At 38.7% G+C, this 23,160-nt stretch overlaps 1 protein-coding gene and 1 pseudogene across 4 annotated transcripts in view; both read left to right on the top strand.

Annotated features, from left to right (window-relative positions):
* Positions 1-23,160, top strand: part of ALDH3A2 (aldehyde dehydrogenase 3 family member A2) — a 52,999-nt gene that overhangs the window by 21,528 nt on the left and 8,311 nt on the right. For all 4 annotated transcript variants that reach the window (XR_012468804.1, XM_074189247.1, XM_074189245.1 and 1 more), the window contains 3 exons: positions 5,971-6,088; positions 9,242-9,383; positions 12,376-12,542. Coding sequence is in view for 3 of the 4 variants with exons in the window: in XM_074189247.1 (XP_074045348.1) it covers positions 5,971-6,088; positions 9,242-9,383; positions 12,376-12,542 (427 nt within the window). In the remaining variant the exon portion in view is untranslated. The remainder of the gene's footprint in view (positions 1-5,970; positions 6,089-9,241; positions 9,384-12,375; positions 12,543-23,160) is intronic.
* On the top strand, positions 16,911-23,154 carry LOC141488843 (charged multivesicular body protein 1B2-like; annotated as a pseudogene).

Here is a 23,160-nt window from a genome sequence, read left to right as displayed (position 1 = left end):
TTTATGACTTATTCAATTTCTTTTCCTAAGATGGATTAAGTATTCTATTTCCTCTTCTGTTAATGGGGCATTTATCAGATTTCTTGGCATATGATTGGATAAAATAGCTTCTAATAATTGCTTTAATTTTCTCATTTGTGGTGAATTCACTTTTTTCATTTTTGATATTGGTAATTTGATTTTCTTTCTTTTTTAAGTCAAATTAACCAGTTTATTTTTTTCATAAAGTCAGCTGCCAGTTTTATTTATTCAGTGGTTTTCTTAATTCAGTTTTATTCATTTTTTCTTTGATTTTCACTATTTCCAATTTAGTGTTTTCTTAGGGTGTTTTAATTTATTCTTTTTTCTAGTTTTTTTTTTTTTTAGTTACATGCTCAAATTCATTGATCTGCTTTCTTTTATTGATGTAAGTATTTAGAAGATAGAAATCTTCTCCAAAATACTGCTTTGGCTGCATCTCATAAATTTTAGTATATTGTCTTACTGCTGTCATTCTCTCTCTCTCTCTCTTTTTTTGGTGGGGGGGCAAGGCAATTGGGTTAAGTGACTTGCCCAAGGTCTCACAGCTAGGTAATTAATAAGTGTCTGAGATCAGATTTGAACTCAGGTCCTCCTGATTCCAGGTTTGGTGCTCTATCCACTATGCTACCTAGCCATTCCTGTCATTCTCTGTTAATGAAATTATTCTTTAATTTGTTCTTTGACCCACTCATTCTTTAGGATTGGATTTCTTTACTTTCTGCTTAATTTTTAATCCATTTTTATTACATTCTGATCTGAAAAGGATGAATTTAATATTTCTGCTTTTTTGCATTTGATTGTGAAGTTTTTGTGCCCTAATACACGGTCAATTTTTATGTGGGTGCCATGTACCACTGAAAAAAAAGGTTATATTTTTTCCTCTTCTCATTCATTTTTCTTGAGTTTTTTAAGAAAAGATTTGTTTTAAGAGATCTATCATATCTCACTTTTCTAAAGTTCTATTCCTCTTCTTAATTCCTTTCTCCTTTATTTTGTGCTTTATTTAGTTTTGAGAGGAGAAAGTTGAGGCCCCCCTCTAGTATAGTTTACTATTTCTTCCTGTAACTCATTTAATTGCTTTAAAAGTTTGCTTGTACCATTTGGTGAATATAATGATTCTTTTAGCAAGATTATGTCTTATAAAATTAATGTTATAAAATTATGTCTTATTTTGTCTTTTAATTAGATCTATTTTTACTTTTGCTTTGTCTGAGATCACAAATTATCCCTGCTTTTTTTTTTTTACTTCAACTGAAGCACAATAGGTTCTGCTCCAGCCTTTTTTTTGGGGGGTAGCTAAATTTATTTTGTACAAATGTTTTTTTTTTTACATTAATAAAATATTCTTGTTTACAAGTAAACAAAATACCCCTCCTCCCCTATGAATACAGATAGACCTGCTTGGGCGAAAAAAAGTAAAGGGGAGAGAAAAAAATTAAAATAAGAAAAAATAATAGTAATAATTGTAGGTATGGCCAGGTGGTGCAATGGACGAAGCACCAGCCCTGGAGCCACGAGCACCCGAGCCCATATCCAGCCTCGTAAACCCAACAATCACCCAGCCGTGTGACGTGCAAGCCACTTGATCCCCACTGCCCTGCAAAAACCAAAAAAAGAAAAAAGAAAAAAAAAGACCCAAAATAAAATAAAATAGTAATAATAGTAGGGGTGGCTGGGTGGCAGACAGAGCATTGGCCCTTGAGCCAGGAACACCTGGGTCCAAATCCAGCCCTAGACACCCAAAGATCACCCTGCTATGTGGCCCTAGGCAGGCCATCCAGCCCCACTTGCCCTGTACCCTCCCCTAAATAATAATAACAAAAGATGTGCTTGAGACTTCGTTCCAACCCCAACAACTCTGTCACGGGTGGATCTCATTCTTTATGATAAGTCCATCACAAAAGTTACTTCCATATTTTTCCACCATTGCCATTGCTGATCGCAACTCCCTCCTTTCTTATTTCTCCACTACCATGTACTATATTTTCTCTCTCCTTTCACTCTGACTCTGCTGTAGGGTCGCTGAGTGGCACAGCAGACAGATCCCTGGTCCTGGGGCCAAGAAGCCCTGAGCCCCCATACCACCCCTTAGGCCCAGAATCCACCTGGCCCCATGGTCCTGGGCAGGCCATCCAATCCCAGCCCCTTGCAAGAAGTAAAAAAGAAAATGTGTTATATCTGAACACTGTCCCCCCCATGGTCCATCCTCTCCTCCTTTATTCACATCCCCACCCCTTCCCCCTGCTCCCCCTCCTTCTTACTCCAGATGTCTATAGTCCATTGAGTATATATGCTGTTTCTTCTCCTAGCCACCTCTGATGAGAGCAAAGGTTCCCTCATTCCCCCTTGCCTCCCCCCTTCCATATCATTGCAATAGCTCATTGTAATAAAAAAAATCTTATTATGTGAAATATCTTGGACTATTCCCCCTCTCCTTTCTCTTTCTCCCATTCCATTTCCCTTTTTTTCTATTGACTCCATTTTTACACCATATTTTATCTTCTAATTCAGCTTTCTCCTGTGCTTCAACTATAAAAGCTCCCTCTACCTGCTCTATTAACTGAGATGGTTCATATGAATATTATCAGTATCATTTTTCTATACATGCAGTTGATCCTCATTAAGTCCCTCATATTTCCCCCCTCTCCTCCAATCTCCATGCTTCACCTGAGTCCTGTATCTGAAGATCAAACCTTCTGTTCAGCTCTGGCCATTCCAAAAGGAACCTTTGAAATTCCCCTGGTTCATTGAAAGTCCATCTTTTTCCCCTGGAAGAGGACATTCAGCCTTGCTGGGTAGTTCATTCTTGGCTGCATTCTAAGCTCTCTTGCCTTCCAGTATATTGTATTCCAAGCCCTACGAGCTTCCAATGTAGCTGCTGCTAAGTCCTGTGTGATCCTGACGGCAGCTCCATGATATTTGAACTGTGTCCTTCTGGATGCTTTTAATATTTTCTCTTTGACTTGGGAGTTCTGGAACTTGGCTATAATATTCCTAGGGGTTGGTTTTTTGGGATCTCTTTCTCGGGGGGATCTGTGAATTCTCTCCATTTCTATTTTGCCCTCTGTTTCTAGAATATCAGGGCAGTTTTCCTGTAGTAATTCTTTGAAAATGATATCAAGGCTCTTTTCCTGATCATGACTTTCAGGTATTCCAATAATTTGTAAATTATCTTTCCTAAGTCTGTTTTCCATATCAGTTGTTTTTTTCAATGAGATATTTCACATTTTCTTCTAATTTTTCATTTGTTTTGTTTTGAAATATTGCTTCCTGATTTCTGGTAAATTCAGCAATCTCCCTGAATTCTATTCTTTGTCTGAAGGATTTGTTCTCAGAGAGTTTTCTTATCTCTTTTTCCATCTGGCCAATTTTGCTTTTTAAAGCATTTTTCTCCTCAATAACTTTTTGAACTGTTTTATCCATTTGACCTAAGCTGGTTTTTAGCATGCTATTTTCTTCAGCATTTTTTTGGATTTCCTTGACTAAGCTGTTGACTTCATTTTCATGGTTTTCCTGCATCTCTCTCTTTTCCCAGTTTTTCTTCCAACTCCCTTATTTGATTTTCAAAGTCTTTTCTGAGCTCTGTCATAGCCTGAGCCCAATTTCTGTTTTTCTTGGAGTCTTTAGATGCAGGCTGCTTCAGCCTCTTAATTTACTCTTTGTGTGTCTTCTGCTTTTTAATAGACTAGTGCTTTCATCTCATTCAGACTCAGTTATGATCATTGTGTATTTCCCTCCATCCTGTTTTCTCTCTCACTCCCTCCCTCTGTCTCTTTCTCTTCCCTGACTCATTTTCTCTCCCCTAATCCTGCCTCCCCCAATCTGCGTTTTCTTCTCTCAGTCCTTTCCTTCTTTCTCTTATCTTTCTCCCCATCTACTTCCCTATAGGGTAAGGTATATTTCTATACCCACTAAGTGTAAATGTTATGCCCTCTTTTGACCAATTCTGATTAGAGTAAGGTTCAAGCTTTCTCCCCCATCTTCCTCTCCACTGTAATAGTTCTTTTAAACTATTTTATGTGTGGTACCCCATTTCACTCTCCCTTCTTTTTCACCCCTTATTTGTTTTGGATATCACCCCATCATAGCTGACTTACATTCACACTCTCTTTTAAAGTATACTCTTTCTAACTATCTTCCCATATTTGAATTATTTCTTCCTGGCTTCTTGCAGTATTTTGTCCTTTACTTGGGAGTTCTGGAATGTGGCAATAATATTCCTTGGTGTTCTAATTTTGGAATCTCTTTCAGGAGGTGATAGGTGTGTTCTTTCCACTTCCATTTTACATTCTTGATCTAGGGTATCAGAGGAGTTTTCCTTAATTTTTTTTGGAAGATGCTGTCCATGTTCTTGATCTTGGCTCTCAGTTAGTCCATTAATTCTTAAATTATCTCTCAGGTCAGTTGTTTTCCCAATGAGATATTTCTCATTTTCTTGTATTCTTTTCATTCTTTTGATTTTTGTTTATGTTTCTCAATGTCCCACAGAGTCATCAGTTTATACTTGCCCAATTTTAATTTTTTCAGTGAGTTTTTGTACATCTATTTCCATTTTTTGTGCTTCCTTTAACAAGTTATTGATTCTTTTTTCATGATTCTCTTGCATCACTTTCATTTCTTTTCCCAGTATTTTTTTTTACCTCTCTTACTTGTTTTTTAAAATTCTTATTGAGCTTTTCCAGGAATTTTTTTTTTTTTTTGGTCCTCAGACCAATTCATATTTGTTTATGTGTTTTTGCATGTAGGTATTTTGACATTGTTCTTTTCTGGGTTTGTGCTTTGATCTTCTCTGTTACCATAGTAATTTTCTGTAGTTGGGTTCTCTTTTTGGCTCATTTTCCCAACCTGTTTCTTTACTTAACTATATGTTAAAGTTGAGTTCTGTTCTTGGGGTGGAGAAAACACTCTCCCAAGCTTCAGATTTTCATGTTTTCAGAGCTAATTCTGGGGACCTATAAGTTTTCAGTTCTTCCAGGGTGGTGTGCTCTAAGGAGAGGTGTGGTCACTGCTCTCCTGGGCTGTGCTTTTATCTTTGCACAATCACAAGCACTCATTTCCATCCTGGATCTGTGACTAGGATTCCCTGCAACTGCACTAGCTTTAGTGTGATAGTGTTTTTCCTCACCCTGTGAGTCTGCAGCCCAGGACTGTGACCCAGATCTCCTCTATCCAGTGCCAGCAAAGTAGCCTTTGTAATCTTCTGTTTTGTTTTTTGTTTTTTGTTTTTTGTTTTTTTGCAAGGCAAATGGGGTTAAGTGGCTTGCCCAAGGCCACACAGCTAGGTAATTATTAATTGTCTGAGACCGGATTTGAACCCAGGTACTCCTGACTCCAGGGCCGGTGCTTTATCCACTGTGCCACCTAGCTGCCCCTTTGTAATCTTCTGATCAATTTTCCAGCCCTCTTAACCTTCATGGACTAAAATCTCTGGGAGTCCCTGCTATTGATTCATTCAGCCCCAAGGTCTGCAACTGGTTTTCCTGGGCAGGACTTACGCTGGCATCCAGTAAGACTTAGGCTGAACTGTGCTCCACTCTCACCTCAGTGACCTACTAAGTTGTTTTAGACTGGAAAATTGTTTCACCCAGTCCCTTTGTTAATTCTGAAATTCGTTTTGAATTATATTTTAAAGTTGTTTGAAAGGGAATTTAGGAGAGCTTGAGTTCCTGCTTTACTCTATCATCTTTGATGCAGACATGTTGTGAAGCCAAATAGAACTGATGTGGAGATTATTGGTGGTTTTTTCCATTAAGTGATATTCATTGAGAATTGTCTCCATTCTGTGATAAGGCACAGGATCTGGCTGTGAGGAAGGGATTATTGGTTTATTACTATTTTATTTCTTCCTTCTGTCCAATTAATGAGCAAATTCCTTGACTAGCAGCAAGAACACAACAGTTAAGGGTGACTTTTTAACATAATTGTCGTCTTGTCCTTTGTTTTCTTCAGACGTATCACCTGGGGGAAGTATATGAACTGTGGTCAGACCTGCATTGCTCCAGACTACATTCTCTGTGAGCCCTCCCTCCAAAACCAAATTGTGGAGAAGATAAAGGAAACTGTGAAGGTGGGTTGAAGTTTCAGGGTTCTCAGGGAATTTCTCATCTGGCTTTATTCAAATGTCTAGTTGCTTAAGGTAAACATATCACATAACTAGCTATGGCTTCGGTGTTAATGGTCTACAAGTTCTAGCCACATCCTCAGTGTTTACTGATCCATTTATTCTTTTACTTGCTGTAGATCTTTCTCTTCTGCTGATGTTTAAGTCTCTACCTTTCCCTTCTGCCCTCTGTAAAATTTCATTATTTCCATCTGGTTTATGTAACCAAAACCTATAGAATATAAATTAAGATTACTACTCAGGGCCCACTGATTTTTGTATACAGTGGGTCTATGTGATATATGACATTAATATGCATAGGTGTATATATAATAATCCAGTTTTTGCATGTTTTTATATGCTGATAAGTATGATTGGCAATAGTGCCTCTCAACAAATCTGATGAAATTTGTCACATCAGTCTGTGAATAGAATGGAGGGTGCATGTTGGGCAGGAGGATGAGAAAGGGTGAGTTGCTATGACTGAAGTATTCCTTGTTTTGCAGCAGGCCTGGGGCCAAACGTCTGCATGTTGAACCTTTGACAGCTGGCTTGGCCTCTTTGCCTAGAGAGGCCCTCCTAGGGAGTGTCGTTTATTTATTAAAGTGAATTAAAGATATTAGAGAATTTTAAGAAATTTGGTGATGATTCTTAAGATCATTTGAGAAAATCTGAAATATTATGAAACTGGGAGTGGGAAGGAACCACAGATGTAAACACAGTCTATCTTGGACAGCATCATCAGATGTGTGCAGAATACTGAACCTGCCACTCTGGAGAGTTCATTTATCATTTTGTTAGGAGATATTCAGAATTTGCCTTGTCACTGAAAAAAGCAAAAGAGCATTCTTTCAACAGGAAAGTCACCATGACTGAAGGCAGAAATGAGGGAATCGACAGGAAATATTGAGAGGGGATGCTGAGACTGACCTAACTTGAAAGGAGAACCTGTGTTAGGATCACGTGAAGATAGAATTAGATAAGAAAGTCTCTGAATGGTTTGGACTTTATCTCTAGGTTATATAGCAAGCTTGTAGTTTCCTGATTTGGGAATGAAAGTGATATTTCAGGAAAAATAATGGTAGCAGAGTTCAAGATAGATCATAGACAGAAATGGCTGGGAAGCTGTTGAGTAATCTCGGCCCAAAGTGCTGGGGGCCCAGATTAGGTGGTTAAGGACCTGGAAAGGAGGGAGCAAATGACTTCACTGAAGGAAGTTTCATCTATTTTATGGCTTCAGGATTCACTTCTTTGTAAATTATTCCCAAATCTGTATCTTTCACCCCACCATCTCCTCAGTTTCAGTCTTTCATTACAGCTTTATCTAGGTGACTCATCCAATGCTTCCAACTTGGTACATACAGAAAAATTTCTCTTCCCATCAAAAAATCTAACCTTCCCCAAAACTTCTGTTTCTGTTGATGGTAGAACCATCTTCCCAGCCTGTCAAGGCTTCTAAAATCTCAAAGGTATCTTGGACTCTTCTCTTTCCCTCACCTCCCACTGTCCTATAGCAGTCACATTATTCAGGCAGTTTTACCTCCTCAATACAAACTTGGATCTAGTTTCTCTATGAGGACTTTTTTTCAGATCCTCATCTCTTCATGGTTTCTTGTCTTCCTTCTCTAGGTCAAGGTACTGATTCTTAATTAGTTTTCCATATAATTTTTCTATTGTTTTGATCCTGTCAACACTCTCTATTCAGAAACCTCCAGTGGCTTCCCATTAGTTACTCACTAAAACATAAATTCCTGATTCTGGTAGTTAATACCTTCTAAAATTTAGTTCCAAGCTATCTTTCCAGCCTTAATCTCAACACAGGCACTCTCACACATTCTCTCTCTCTCTCTCTCTCTCTCTCTCTCTCTCTCTCTCTCTGCTTCCCCTCCCCCTTTCCATTTCTGGAAGACTCTCCTTTTCTTTAAAACCTATGTTCTTTCCATCAGGTTTCTCCTAACGCTTGTCTTTGACCTCACCTTTGACTTCTCACCATTTCCCTTGCAGCAGAATTCTTACTGTATGTGTTACCTCTCTCTCAAGAACACTTTCTTTCCTGCATTATCCAATTTCACTCCTCTTCATATATTCTGACCAAAATTACTCCTGTCTGCCCTTTCCTGGCTCTTTCTGAAGTATATGGGGAGCTTGAGGATAGATGCCACTTGAGTCAGATTTGTTATTGTGATTCCATTGGTTTCAACTTGATTCCATGTTTGCATTTCCTATATTGGGGAGGGGGAGGAGGAGGAGAGGGATGTGTCACACCACAACTGATGACTGAAAAATTCACAGAAATAAGCTGTTGTGGAAGTTTGAGTCTGCAGACAATGTGAAGACTTGGGTCATCATTTTATGGCAGTCTTGGGGCATGTATATCACTAAGATTGTAGTTCCCCTGTGCTTATAAGCAAGAAAGGTTCCTTGGGAAACTCTCTTTCCCCATATTTAGGGATTCATAAAATTGTAAGACCCTTGACTTCTGACTTCATGGAGATATTTAAGCCAGAGCTCTTTAGCATCATTGATATCCATGGCCTTTTTTTAGGGTTTTGCAAGGCAGATGGGGTTAAGTGACTTGCCCAAGGCCACACATCTAGGTCATTATGAAGTGTCTGAGACTGGATTTGAACCCAGGTACTCCTGACTCCACGGCCGGTGCTTTATCCACTGTGCCACCTAGCTGCTCCATATCCATGGCCTTTTGATTAGTGTCCTAACTGTCTGATGTAAACAGTGAGAGTAGGAGCTTTGGACTGTGATTGGTGTGTATGGTTGTGTAGGGAAGAACCTAGAAGTTAGTACTGTCTCTTGATTGGCATGTCTTAAATGTCAATCTTTTCTTGAGCATCCTGGTCAAAAGACAATATGTAATAACTGAGTAATATTTACCATCTCTGGACTTTTCCTTTTCTGGCCATGAGACTTGATCTAAAACAATGGTCTTTCAGAACTACACCTACTACAAGCATTTTTCTTGAGATGATATAAAGTAGTATGGAACATTGGGCAGAAATGTAATGATGCTTTAGGAAACAAGGTAAGTTCTTGATTTGAGTATTCAGATTGGTGAAACCATAAGTCTGGACATTAAAACTAAGTATATTTAATTATTTTAAATAGGAATTCTATGGTGAAGAAATAAAAAAGTCTCCTGATTATGAAAGAATCATCAACCTTCGTCATTTTAAAAGGGTGACAAATTTACTTGAAGGACAAAAGATTGCTTTTGGAGGGGAGACGGATGAGGCTACACGATACATAGGTATTTTACTTTTTTATACATATATATTTATATATATATATGATGATGGCTTACTAGTTTATATTCCAATGAATGGTATTTTTAATTTATTTCTTGTTTTTTTTTAGCTTTGACTATAATATCTAATAAAGATTGGTATAAGTGAATCACTCAATTTGTTTGAAAAGAGTCGTGGGGTCTGGACCTGTGGTTTTATCTAGGTGTGAAATTTATGGTGTGGCACTGTTCTCACAGGTGGAGACTAGCACTTGTCTTTGAGTGTTTCCTGCAGTCCAGTTTATGAGACTTCTTCATGGTCAGACAGCCAGTATGTATCAAAGGCAAGACTTGAACACAGGTCTTCCTGACTCCAAGGTTGCTCCTCCCTCCACTGGAACTCTGGTACACACATCTCCTGAGTTCAGCTTCTTCCCTGTGACTACAGCTTATGTTGATTGTATTCACTCAATGTAGGTTTTCCCCCTGCTACCTGGTGTTGGCTTTTCAGCCAACCTGGATGATGGCCCCTACCTTTGATTTTACCTTTGAAGAAATATGTAGCACTTCTGTTTGGCCAAGAGGATGCCAAAATAGCCTTTCTCATTCCCTCTGGAAAGGCTTTCTGAGAGCAGCAAATGATTTGACAAGTAGGAAGTCTTCGGTTTTGATAAGATAAGAATAAATTATTTGAGAAAAATTAGGAAAGCTAGAAAACAGTTTGGCCAGCAATTGGGCATAAACCAGTAACTTATACCAGTTACCAAAATAAAGTCAAAAATAGATTCATGACCTAGATATATTACAAGATTATTTGAAGAACATGAAACATATTACTTATCAGACTTATGAATAGGTGAACAATTTATGAATTATAAACAAGAGATAAGAGTGTATTGGAAAGTGTAAAATGGATAATTTTGATTTCATTGAATTAAAAGGGTTTTCAATAAATAAAATTAATATAGCCTAGATCAAAAGGAAAGAAGGAAATTGGGGGGAAACTTTTTTATAGACAAGTTTCTCAGATAAAGGTCTTATGTTACAAATATGTAAATAAATTTGTCAAATCTATAAGAATACATTCCCCAATTGACAAGTGGTCAGAGATGTGAATAGGCAGTTTTCTGATGAAGAAATCAAAACAATTTTAGTCATATAGAAATATCTTAAATTATTGTTTAGATCAATGCAAATTTAAAAAAATCTTCATATATCATTTTACACCTATCAGATTGGCTAAAATCATGGGATAAAGTGACAAATATTGGAAGGGATATAGAAAAATTGGCATACTGATTCACTGTTGATGGGGTTATGAACTGATCCAACCAGTTTGGAGGGCAATTTGGAATTGTTATATCCAAAGAATTAGACAACTACTTATGCCCTTTAACCCAACTGTGATGACAAAAAAACTGAAAATTATGGGGATGCCTATCAATTGGGGAATGACTTAACAAGTCATGGTACATGATCATGATGGTATACTATTGTGCTATAAGAAATAATGAACTCAGGGTGGCTAGGTGGCACAATGGATAGAGCACCAGCCCTGGAGTCAGGAGCACCCGAGTTCAAATCTGGCCTCAGACACTTAATAATTACCTATCTGTGTATGCTTGGGCAAGCCACTTAATTCCACTGCCTTGCAAAAAAAAAAAAGCCACAAAAAAGAAATAATGAGCTCTATGATTTTAGAAAAACATGGAGACTTACATGAAATAATGAAGAACAAAATGAGTAAACCAGGAAACGTATACAGTAACTGGAATATTGTTTTAAGAACAACTTTGAGTGGCCACGATCATTTTGACTTATAAATATCCAAATTTATTACAAAGAAAGTATGAAGGAAGATGTTTTCTGCATCCAGAGAAAGAATTGACAGATGCATAGGATAGTTTTATCTATGTACATTTTTTGTGTCTAATGGTGGTTGTCTCTAGTGTGATGGGGAGGGGAAATGATGTGATAATTTTTTTTGTATATTTAAAAGAAAAGAAAGTTTTATATAATAGATTTGAGATTTCATTCACAATCCTCTTTTCTATTTTACTTTGTTTTGGAAATGCTTGTTTTATTTCTTAAGTTCAGAATAAAAAAAATAAAGGTCTTTGAGCTAGCTGGTACACTAGCTTGTTGAATGAAGGCATCAGATTTGCTATCAGGATGGTCTGATGAGGGCAGCAAGAACTTATAACAGATGGATGTAGGATGAATCTTGTTCCTTTGTTCCCTTGTGAGGATTTGCTTCATTTTCAGGTTTTTTCATTCTAACTGGTCCCCCACCCCACAGGTGTTGACATTGCTCTTGAGACTCTTTGCAGAGCCTATTCATGTTCAGGGCTATAGACCCTTTCACAGGGTGTGTGGCCTCAGTATTGCCTGGTGTCAGAGCTCAGCAGAATTGAAGTAGATCACAATGTGCATGTTAATGTTTGAAATAAAGATCACACTAAATAAAGTTAGTCCTGCATCACTTGTACGGCATTTAGGTATTTCTTTAAGTAGAATTTGATGGTCCAAGTAGAAAGGAGCTGAATCATCCCTGATTTTACTCTTGAGGAAAAAGATTGACTTACTGTAGGATGTGCCTCCAGGGGAAGTGGGAGTGAGAAGATCTACTCTTCTCTGGCCTTAAGTAGCAGTTACTTAAGCTTTGTTAAATAAGAATGTTCCCTACTTACAGGCTTAAGATGGGATGATGCAAGAGGATTATTGTTGATTTTCAGAGAATGAGGGACCTTTCCCAGAGAAAGAAAGGCACGTATATGTAAAAAGACAGACAGACATCTCTCTCAGAGTGCTTGTTGCACCACGTTACCAATCTTGCCTGTGGTCATTCCCTGCCAGGCACAGACCTTATGTAGATCACTTCTGACCCTTCCTCAGTATGTAGTCACTGAGGAGGCCAGAGAGCAGGTGAGCACAAGCCAAGATGTGGTTGGAATGGAGGAGAGAGGAGGCTGCCTCACTCCTGCAGGCTTATTTAGATTTCTTTTTTTCATTTTAGCTCCAACTGTCCTTACTGATGTGAACCCTAACTCCAAGGTGATGCAAGAAGAGATTTTTGGTCCTGTGCTTCCAATAGTCCCATTGAAAAATGTCGATGAAGCAATACAGTTCATAAACCAGCGAGAAAAACCCCTGGCCCTGTATGTGTTTTCTAATAATAATAAGGTGAGTGTTAAGGGAATGCCCACAGAAAGTCTGGGCTGTGACACATAGGCCTCTTCTGTTTCACTAAGTCAGAATGTATTTGTAGAAATCTAGACTCAACAAGTGGGACTATATGCATAGGATTTCTTTTTGAGATAAAGGGGCCCGTAAGTGTTACTAAGCTGACAAAATGTTCTCACCCTTCCCCAACTTCTCTGACTTACAGTTGAGCCCTAAAAGGGAGACTGTCCCAATGCATGTTACTCACAAATAACCCTGAGCTGAAGTAGGAAAACATCATTTCAAGGGCAGCTTGCCTTTCCATCCCTGATCCATACACCATCCCTGGCTGGGTGGTCGATGGCTTTCTCCTTAGTTAATTGGGGACATGCAGGGGAGCAGAAAATAGACATGAATTGGGGGGAGGATGGGGGTTTTTGAAGTATGAGTCTGATTCCTTATTTCTTCTTTGCTTGAAAAGTTCTTGTGTGAGATCTTACAGGACAAAGAGGTTGTGTTGATGATGGCTTTCTCCTCCTCCTCAGTCTTTGAGAGCCCTGAATTATGAGTAGGAAGAGAAAATTAGCTAGCATAAATCTGTGATCGTTTCTAACTTCATAACAGTAGCTGGGTTGCTTCTACAACTAGCTTCCCAGTCTATATTGTTTGGTGGTTCACCAGGGCAGGTTGACCAGTTGGGAGGAGGAGGAGTAACAGAGAGGAGGAGAGCAGGAACTGCCCAAAGGTGCCAATGACCAGTGGGCCTGAAAGTACCTTCTTGATGGAAAGAAAAAGTGGAGTACTATTATGTTTTTGAAAAGGGCAACTCAGGTTTAATCAGTTCATAAAATGGACTTTTAGGGGGAAAAAAGTTTTATTGAGATCTTTTGTCTTAATATCAGAGTTATTTACCATCCCCAAAATGAATTTTTACCTCACGCGAGAGAAAAGCTGTTGAGTACATGAAATGTCTGGGCAGCTAGATGGCACAGTGGGTAGAGTCCCTGGCCTGGAGTCAAGAAGACTCATCTCCCTGAGTTCAGTCTGGCCTTAGACTCTTGTTAGCTGTGTGACTCTAGACAAGTATGTTAACCTTGTTTACCTCAGTTAAAAGAGCTGGAGAAGAAAATAATAAACCACTCCATTATCTTTGCCAAAAAAAACCCCAAATGGAGTCATGAACAGTCAGACACAACTGTAAAATGAACAAAACATGAAATATCAAAGTTCGAGAGTGTGTCCTTCTCTTGTTGTCAGTCTCTCCACATCTCAGTTGGGCTGCCCTCCCTCTCTTCTGGCAAGGGAACTATGTTTCGTTGTCCCTGACTCGAAAGTTGATTTCTTTTTAGTGATATTTTTATTTATATTGTATTTTAATTGTATTTAAATTTAAATTGTACTTATTCTCTTGGTTCTGCTTATAAGTGACCAGAAATATTTATTGCAGATGTTTGGGGGAGAGGGAGCAGTTAAGAAGGGTACCAGTTTTGAGTGGAAAAATAGAAAGTTGAGTGTCAGCACATCTGTGTGTGTGTGTGTGTGTGTGTGCTGGGTTTTTTGTTTGTTGCTTTTTGAGTTCAATTGGTAAAGCCAGATGGTACACAAAGAAGAATATAGTCATTCATCTGCAGAACAAGTGCTCATCCCTCAGGAAAGATTTGGAGTATCATGCTCCATTCCTTGATGGTTCCATACTACTGCCCGCATTCCTTACTCTCACTTACCCCATATCCTCCATCCTTTGCTAAATCCCAACTTTTCTGGAAGAGACGACATCTCTCCCACAGGTCCCCTTTTCTCCACTCATGGAGAGCCCTTGCTTGGGCTGTGGAAGAGGACCCTTCTAACTGACCGCCCCATTTGACTGCTCTTCAGTGGTCTGACTCAGGAACTCCTCATTATGTTCTGTGGCAAGGACAGAATTCCTGACATATAAAGGTCCTTAACCCCCTGCTCCTTTCCTACATTTTAAACCTTCTGCTTTATTCTCCTCCACACACTCACAGCTCAGCAATACTGACCTGTTTGGTGTCTCTCTGTGGCTCCAGCCTCCTCTGTGCTTGGGACGCGCGGCCTCTTCCACTTACTCCTTCCCTCCTGACCCCAGACTGCCTCTCAGTTTTCCTGGAACCTGAAAGACTGATCAAAGGCTCTTGCACATCTGCCTTCTCCTCCAAGACGACTACATACACCCAGTTATTTATATTTCACCATTAGAACCTGAACTCCTTGAGGCCAGGGCAGTTCTTGCTTTTCTTTGTAGCCTCATTGCTTAACAGAATGTCTGGCACAATAAGCATTTAATAAATGCTTTTTGATAATGATCCATCACCCGCCACCACCCTGGTCCAGGCCCCTTCTCCTTGTCTTATCCAGGACTCTTGCATTCAGTCTCTTCCTTTTCTACTCTATCTTCCCCACAGCTCCTGAAGGGTGAGATTCTTTTTTTTTTTTTATTAAAGATATTATTTGAGCTTTACAATTTTTCCTCCAATCTTACTCCCCCACCCCCATGGAAAGCAGTCTGTCAGTCTTTACTTTGTTTCCATGTTGTACATTGATCCAAATTGAGTGTGATGAGAGAGAAATCATATCCTTAAGGAAGAGACAAAAAGTCAAAGAGATAACAAGATCAGACAATAAGATATGTTTTTTTTTCCTAAATTAAAGGGAATAGTCCTTGAACTTTGTTCAAATTCCACAGCTCTTTATCTGGATACAGATGGCACTCTCCATTGCAGACAGCCCCAAATTGTCCCCAGTTGTTGCACTGATGGAAACAGCAAGTCCTTCAGGGTTGAACATCACTCCCATGTTGCTGTTAGGGTGTACAGTGTTTTTCTGGTTCTGCTCATTTCACTCAGCATCAGTTCATGTAAATCCCTCCAGGCTTCCCTGAAATCCCATCCCTCCTGGTTTCTAATAGAACAGTAGTGTTCCATGACATACATATACCACAGTTGGCTAAGCCATTCCCCAATTGAAGGACATTTATTTGATTTCCAATTCTTTGCCACCACAAACAGGGCTGCTATGAATATTTTTGTACAAGTGATGTTTTTACCCTTTTTCATCATCTCTTCAGGATATAGACCCAGTAGTGGTATTGCTGGGTCAAAGGGTATGCTCATTTTTGTTGCCCTTTGGGTGTAGTTCCAAATTTGTTTCCAGAAAGGTTGGATGAATTCACAGCTCCACTAACAGTGTAATAGTGTCCCAGATTTCCCACAACCCTTCCAAAAATGATCATAATCCTTTCTGGTCATATTGGTCAGTCTGAGAGGTGTGAGATGGTACCTCAGAGAAGCTTTAATTTGCATTTCTCTAAAAATTAATGATTTAGAGCAATTTTTCATATGGCTATGGATTGCTTTGATCTCCTAATCTGTAAATTGCCTTTGCATATCCTTTGACCATTTGTCAATTGGGGAATGGCTTTTTTGTTTTAAAAATATGACTCAGTTCTCTGTATATTTTAGAAATGAGTCCTTTGTCAGAATCATTGGTTGTAAAGATTGTTTCCCAATTTACTACATTTCTTTTGATCTTGGTTACAGTGGCTTTATCTGTGCAAAAGCTTTTTAATTTAATGTAATCAAAATCAACTAGTTGGTTTTTGGTGATGTTCTCCATCTCTTCCTTGGTCATAAACTGCTCCCCTTTCCATAGATCTGACAGGTAGACTAGTCCTTGATCTTCTAATTTGCTTATAGTATTTTTTTTATGTCTAAATCCTGTATCCATTTGGATCTTATCTTGTTATAGGGTGTGAGGTATTGGTCTAATCTAAGTTTCTTCCATACTAACTTCCAATTTTCCCAGCAGTTTTTATCAGAGAGTTTTTATCCCAAATAGCTGGATTCTTTGGGTTTATCAAACAGCAGATTACTGTAATCATTTCCTGCTATTGCACCTAGTCTATTCCACTGGTCCACCACTCTATTTCTTAGCCAATACCAGACAGTTTTGATGACTGATGCTTTACAATATAATTTTAGATCAGGTAGGGCTAAGCCCCCTTCCTTTTGCACTTTTCTTCATTAAATTCCTGGAAATTCTTGACTTTTTATTTCTCCATATGAATTTACTTACAATTTTTTCTAACTCATTAAAGTAATTTTTTGGAATTTTGATTGGTAGGGCACTAAACAGGTAGTTTAGTTTTGGTAGAATTGTCATTTTTATTATATTAGCTCTCCCTATCCATGAGCAGTTGATATTTGCCTAGTTATTTAAATCTGATTTAATTTGTGTGAGAAGTGTTTTATAAGTGTTTTCAAAAAGTTTCTGAATCTGCCTTGGCAAATAGACTCCCAGGTATTTTATATTGTCTGAGGTTACTTGGAATGGGATTTCTCTTTCTAGCTCTTCCTGCTGTATCTTGCTAGACATATATAGAGAAGTTGAGGATTTATGAGGGTTTATTTTATAACCTGCAACTTTGCTAAAATTGCTAATTGTTTCCAGTAGTCTTTTGGATGATTTCTTGGGATTCTCCAGGTAGACCATCATGTCATCTGTAAAGAGTGAGAGTTTTTTCTCTTCCTTACCAATTCTAATTCCTTTAATTTCTTTTTCTTCTCTGATTGCTGAAGCTAACATTTCTAATACGATATTGAATAGTAGTGGTGATAATGGGCACCCTTGTTTCACCCCTGATCTTATTGGGAATGCCTCTAGCGTCTCCCTGTTGAATATAATACTCGTTGATGGTTTCAGATAGATACTGCTAATTATTCTAAGGAACAGTCCATTTATTCCTACACTCTCTAGTGTTTTTAATAGGAATGGGTGCTGTATTTTGTCAAAAGCTTTTTTCAGCATCTAAGGGTGAGATTCTTAAAGCCAGCTCTCACCGTGGAATTCCATACTCAAGCAGTTCCAGATGCACCTTCCTTGTTACAAATTCTTCCCTTTGGCTCTTCCAGCCCTTCTCAGCCTCCCTCTCCAGACTTTTTGCACAGTGGTCTCTTGCACATGGTTAGCATTGCAGCCACATCGGCCTACCTCATTGATCCTCATACATGGCAGCCTGTTTACCATTTCTTTGTCTTTGCCCCAGCTGTCTCCCATGCCTAGAAGCTGTTCTCTCCTTCCTCTTGTTGCATGGATTTCTTATCCTCCTTCAGGCTTCACTTCCTTCCTCCAGAGGAGCCTCTTCAAGATGCCTGTCCTGATTTCTTCCATCTCCCCAGAAATGACTCTGTAATGAGTATTTTCTCCCAGTTGAATGAATGAAGAAACATTTATATGTAGAAGGCTCTGAGCTAAATGCGATGGATACAAAAGAAGAATCAGGAGTTCCTCCTCTCAGGTTCTTGTTCTAATGGGAGCAGCAACACATAGAGGATTCAGTTGTGAGGTAGTTAAAGATTTAGTTGGCTCCATGAAAGGGCAAGTAGGGAACTCTGGTCACTTGCACCCTTCAGCCTACAGCCACCCACTACCATCCCAGGAGGAATGGCAGGACATGTCAAACATGGAAAATCCCCTATTTAATCTGAAATTTGCTGCAAAAGAGCTTATTTGGAATGCCAGAAAATGTGATAAAGAAGAGAGAGCTGAAGAGATCAAGATTAAAAGGTCCACTCAGATAGTACAGAGGTTTCAGGAATACATGCTGAAAATATAATCTACAAGAAAAAAGACTGAAGAAAAACTGTTGAGAATAAATGCTTGGGTAGATTTTTGTAGCAGCTAGGGTTCAGATAGCTGTGACATTGGACAAGGTAACTAATTCAGTGACATGTAGTTAAGTCTGTGGATGCTACATTGAGGATCATGAACCTTGAAAAGATATCTGCTTTAGTGGACAAATTTAAAACAGTAGACATTCAAACACAATAAATAGAAGACTATGAACAGAACCACAACACTAACAACTCCTCAAAACCAAGAAGGTTTTGTGTTCCTTCAAGAAATAGTAGGTGAAGCAGGCCTTGCTCTCATCATGGAGCTCCCAAGGGGTCAGACTGGTTCTGTTGGCCCCAAGGGTTGCTTCAACTATCACAGACTTTGCCTGCCTCTGTGATCAAAGGGAGCACAAAGAACTTGATGCTGTTCACTCTACTTCTGCAATCTCCTATGTGTGTGTGTGTCTGGACTGTGTATGCATAGATATCTATGGAATGTTCAAAGACTTGGTAATATAAGATGCTTTGGGGCTTCTTTACAAATATGGTTAAGAATTTGAAGGGACCTTACATACTTTCTGAACTTTGTAATTCTGAGGATATCGTTTTTTTTTTTAAGATTTTTCAAGGCAATGGGGTTAAGTGGCTTGCCCAAGGCCACATGGCTAGGTAATTATATGGTGTCTGAGGTCGGATTTGAACCCAGGTCCTCCTGACTCCAAGGCCGGTGCTCTATCCACTGTGCCCCCTAGCTGCCCCCTGAGGATATCTCTTACAAGTGTCTTAGGTTGAAAATGAGTTTAACTCATAGTCAGAATTTTAGTATCACAATACTTTATCTCCAACTTAGAATGAGTAATCATTAAGTTGAAACATTCCATGTTTCTTTGACCTGCATAACTGAGATATTATATATATTTTTTAAGAAGTAGGAATGGAACAGGGCAAGGAAATCAGTCTCTCTCTCTCTCTCTCTCTCTCTCTCTCTCTCTCTCTCTCTCTCTCTCTCATATAACCCAGTATGCATCATTCCCCATTTGGGGATGAACAATACCGTGTGCACGTTGTTCTGTTTTTAGTCTGTATTCATATTTTAAGCTTCGATTACTATAGGCATTTTCGTAACACGTTCTGACTTCTTGTGAGGATGTGGAAAGGAGAGTGGGGGAGAATCCTGACCTATTGTTTTGTTTTAAACAAGAATTTCAAGAACAAAGAAATCAGTAGTACTATCCTTGAAACCAAATGCATTGGTTCAGTATGCCTTGAAGCAGCACCTCTTTATGTATTGAGAATCTTTAATGAATTGGGAGATTTTAAGTTGGCCATACAAGCAAGATAAACACTCATCTAGTCAAGTCAAAGTTAAAATAATTTGGGGTTAGTTATTTTGGGTAGAAATGGGAGGAGACTGAGTCTCTGAATTTTGTTGCCTGAGTTTCTATTCAGTCTCTTAGAATGGCCAGTTTCATTCATTAAAATGTGTGATTTTAACACCAAGCTACGATGTTTTAATTTAGAAATCACAAAATGGCAGCCCAGTGAGTTACTAATACAGTGTAGCAAGTATATATACAAATGGCTATTGGATGAGTGAAGTGATTGGGAGAGTAGGGGAAGTTTATCCCCCTTAATGAAAGATTTCCCCATAAAAAATTTTCATAGCTGTGTTTTTGTTTAGTTTATTTCAAATAAGAAAATTTTACTGAGGAATGTGTCTCCCTATTGGGACTCAGAAAGGCATTTGAAGTGCGATAACAAAAGCCTTTTGCCATATCTTTCCTAGTCAAATGTTACCCATTCATCCAAAATATTCTCCATCATGATTGAATTGTTTGAATGAAAGCTATATGGAATGAGGAATAACTATGTGGTTTGGTGAATCTTGGGCCCCTGTGTCTATAAGTTTCTCAGTGTGTAACTAGGGTATCTCTGCCTCCATGTGAACAATCTGCATCTTGTTAAATGAGTGGCACTTTTCTTCTCTGTATCAAAGTATTTGCTTTGTTTGTTTCTATTGAAATATTCTAGCTAGTCAGAGAATTATCTCTGACCAAAATGTCTGTGAAGTAAAAATTCTCATTTTCTTTCCATTGTTAAAGTATGTAACTTGGATCTTTTGTCTTGAATAAAAAGATTATAATTAAAAATAAAAAATAAAAAGGCACTTGTTTGAGCACTGTAAAAACAGGGGAAAAAAAGACAGTCTTTGCCCTCAAAAAGCTTATAATCAAGTAGATAAGACACATACACAAAAGAAACCTGAAAGGGCAGGGAAGAGAAAGTACCTGGTACAGGGACATGGAGGAATGTGGAAAAGCCTAGGAAGTCCAAAGTGAATGCGGTCCTAAGAAATGCAGCCATCCTTTCCACTGATATTCATATTCATTTCTAATATTGGTATTTGATAGTGCTAAAGACTTGGTAGTAAGAACTCTATTTGATTGTTTGTTCAATAAACATTTTTAATCTTCAGTAGTAGAATTCAATGAATGGAAATTAAGTCTCCTATGCTTGCTTGGTACAATGATTAAATACTAAATAGTATTTAAGTAGATGCTTAATCATTGCTTATTAAATGAGTAGCTGCTGGGATGGAGGGCATGGGGAGTGGAGCAGTGAGGGTCTAGGTGAAAATAAATAATTTGAATTCATTAATAGGCCCAGTCAGCTAATTTATGTGACTTCCTCTAGTAACTTGCAATAACTAAGAAGTGGCAGGAGAAAAGGCGGGTGGTGGGTGTGATCCAGGATCCTGATCAGCAGGAAATAAGGCAAGGGGTTGAAGATCAGAGAATCAGAGTAGATCTGGTTGACTAGAAATCAAGACCTAGAGGGAGCAAAGGAGACCAGGCATAAGATAGTAGAATGCAAGAGAGGGAGTGAGGGAGGCTTGGAAGGTTCTATGATGATGAAGAAGAAAGTTCAGAAAAAAAGACAAAGCAGCTATCTTAGAGTCCTGACTTCCCAGGGTGTCTGACAAGCCCAATATGGCTGAGACTGAGAAATTCAGTAAGTTTTTAAATTGAAGAAGACAGAAACATGAGACAAAAATCCACTTTGTTTTCTAAAAGAACCAGAAGCAGGCAGTGAATGGTAATGCCCTACTATTGTGCCAACATCATACATTTGATAAGCACCACCTTCAACTTTGTAAGGTGTAAAGAGTTGGATCAGGTTTAAACACTGTATTTTCCCCTTTCAGCATCAAAAGAAAATCTTTTAATCTGCTCACCTACCTCATTGGAGTCCTAATGGCTTATATTTCTTTGAAAGAAGAGCTTGGGTTGGGCCTGGGCAGGAATAGGTAGCAAAATAAAATGCAAAATTTTGCCGAGGTCCTGACAAGCTATAAAATGCAGGTATTTCAAGGGCCATTTTTAATTGTTTTAAGGATTTTCACTATTATAATGCATAATTTTTAAATTTGTAAACAAAAATATTTTAAACCTGAAAAAGAAAGTATTCAGAGGAGTGAGGCAAAGGAAAAAGTTATGATCAGAAAAGGGAATTTTGAAATCCTTAGATCATGAAGGTGGCATGATTTTTAATGATAAAGATCTAGGCAGGGTATAACCAATTGTGGATGGTTTGAGGTAGAAGAGAGATGGTAGCCATGGGAGTTAAAAAGATTGATGAACTGAGAGGCCAAGGGGTTCCCAGAAACATAATTAATATTGATGTCCTTGGGGTTGGTTGAAGTAGAGAACACCAAACCCTTTAAAAAAGAATGACCAGTAAATGAGTGTGATATTAAGAGAGTGATTGAGATTGTTAAAGTCAGTCTCAGAGGAAGAAAGTTTGCTAAATGGTAACCATGGAATTAGGGTCTGGAAAGGACAGGAAGGAGCATAGAGGTGGCAGGCTTCTGCTTTGGGAGCTAGGGATTAAAAAAGAGAGATTTAGTACCATCAGGGCTGGGCCAGGAACTAGGCTCAACAAGCACAGGAAGAGATGGAGTGATGAAGTGAGAGATTTTTAAGGAGAAAGGGATTTGGGGAATGAGGAAGGAGCAATGTGAACCGATTAAAGATGAAGAAGATGGTTAATGGTTGCAAGAGAAAGGATTTTTTTTTCCTATCCCAGAATACAGCTAATCCAGGACTGTAGGCATTAGGAGAGCAAGAGGTTGGGATCTGCTTGCCATAGGAAAGGAGTGTTTCCACTTGATGCTCAGTTGTCTACTGAAAGGGGGGACAGGAGTGGCATTGGGTGAAGGGGGCTTAGAAGGCTTGAACAGTCTTCTGCTGGGGCTTGACTCTTGAGTTGACTCTTTTTTATTCCCTTCTCTCATGGTCATTGAGATAGGCTGTTGTTGGGACTAGGAGGTCTGTGGTAGTGAAGTCAAGAAGGATCATGTTAGTCTGAAATGAATCTAGATGGAGACGATCCTTGAAATTAAAAATAAATCATTGAAAAGATGAAAATAATGGATTTCCAACTCTTATCTATCTAGGTGATCCCCATTTTGTATTTTTACCTAAACTTAGCACAGGGTTTGGCACAAACCAAATGCTTTTTCATTCATTAATTCCTAGATGCCAAGCTAATAGATGACAATCTCTGAGCAAAATCTTCTATTGTTAACGCAGGTGTATTTCACGTTAGGTAAGAGATGTTTCTGAAAAGTTTTATATCAGATCCATGTCGTGTCAAAGCAGGCTGCATTTTATTTTTTTAATTGAAATTTTATTTTCCTAATTTCCTGTAATGGTAGTTTTTCAACATTCATCCATTTGCAAATTTGGGAATTCCACATTTTTCTGCCATCCTCCCTTCCCTCCCTCCCCTTCCCATAAACAGCATGACTGTGGGCATAATGCACTGAACCTGCTGGAGAACGTTGTGAACAATTAATTTGCTTGGTCAATTAACAAGTAGGTTTTCTGAAAGCCAAACATTCAGTGTCTGAGAATGTGCAGTTGGTTACAGGTGGTGAGGCTCTGCACCCAAGGAATCTTTGGGGATTGGCAGGCCAGTAAGATCAGAATGTCTTATTTGTCTTT

This window comes from Macrotis lagotis, chromosome 5 (assembly GCF_037893015.1).
Source record: "Macrotis lagotis isolate mMagLag1 chromosome 5, bilby.v1.9.chrom.fasta, whole genome shotgun sequence".
In the NCBI taxonomy this organism is placed as follows: Eukaryota; Metazoa; Chordata; class Mammalia; order Peramelemorphia; family Peramelidae; genus Macrotis; species Macrotis lagotis.
The sequence above is the reverse complement of the archived record's forward strand: the minus strand, read 5'-3'. Positions and strand labels throughout refer to the sequence as shown.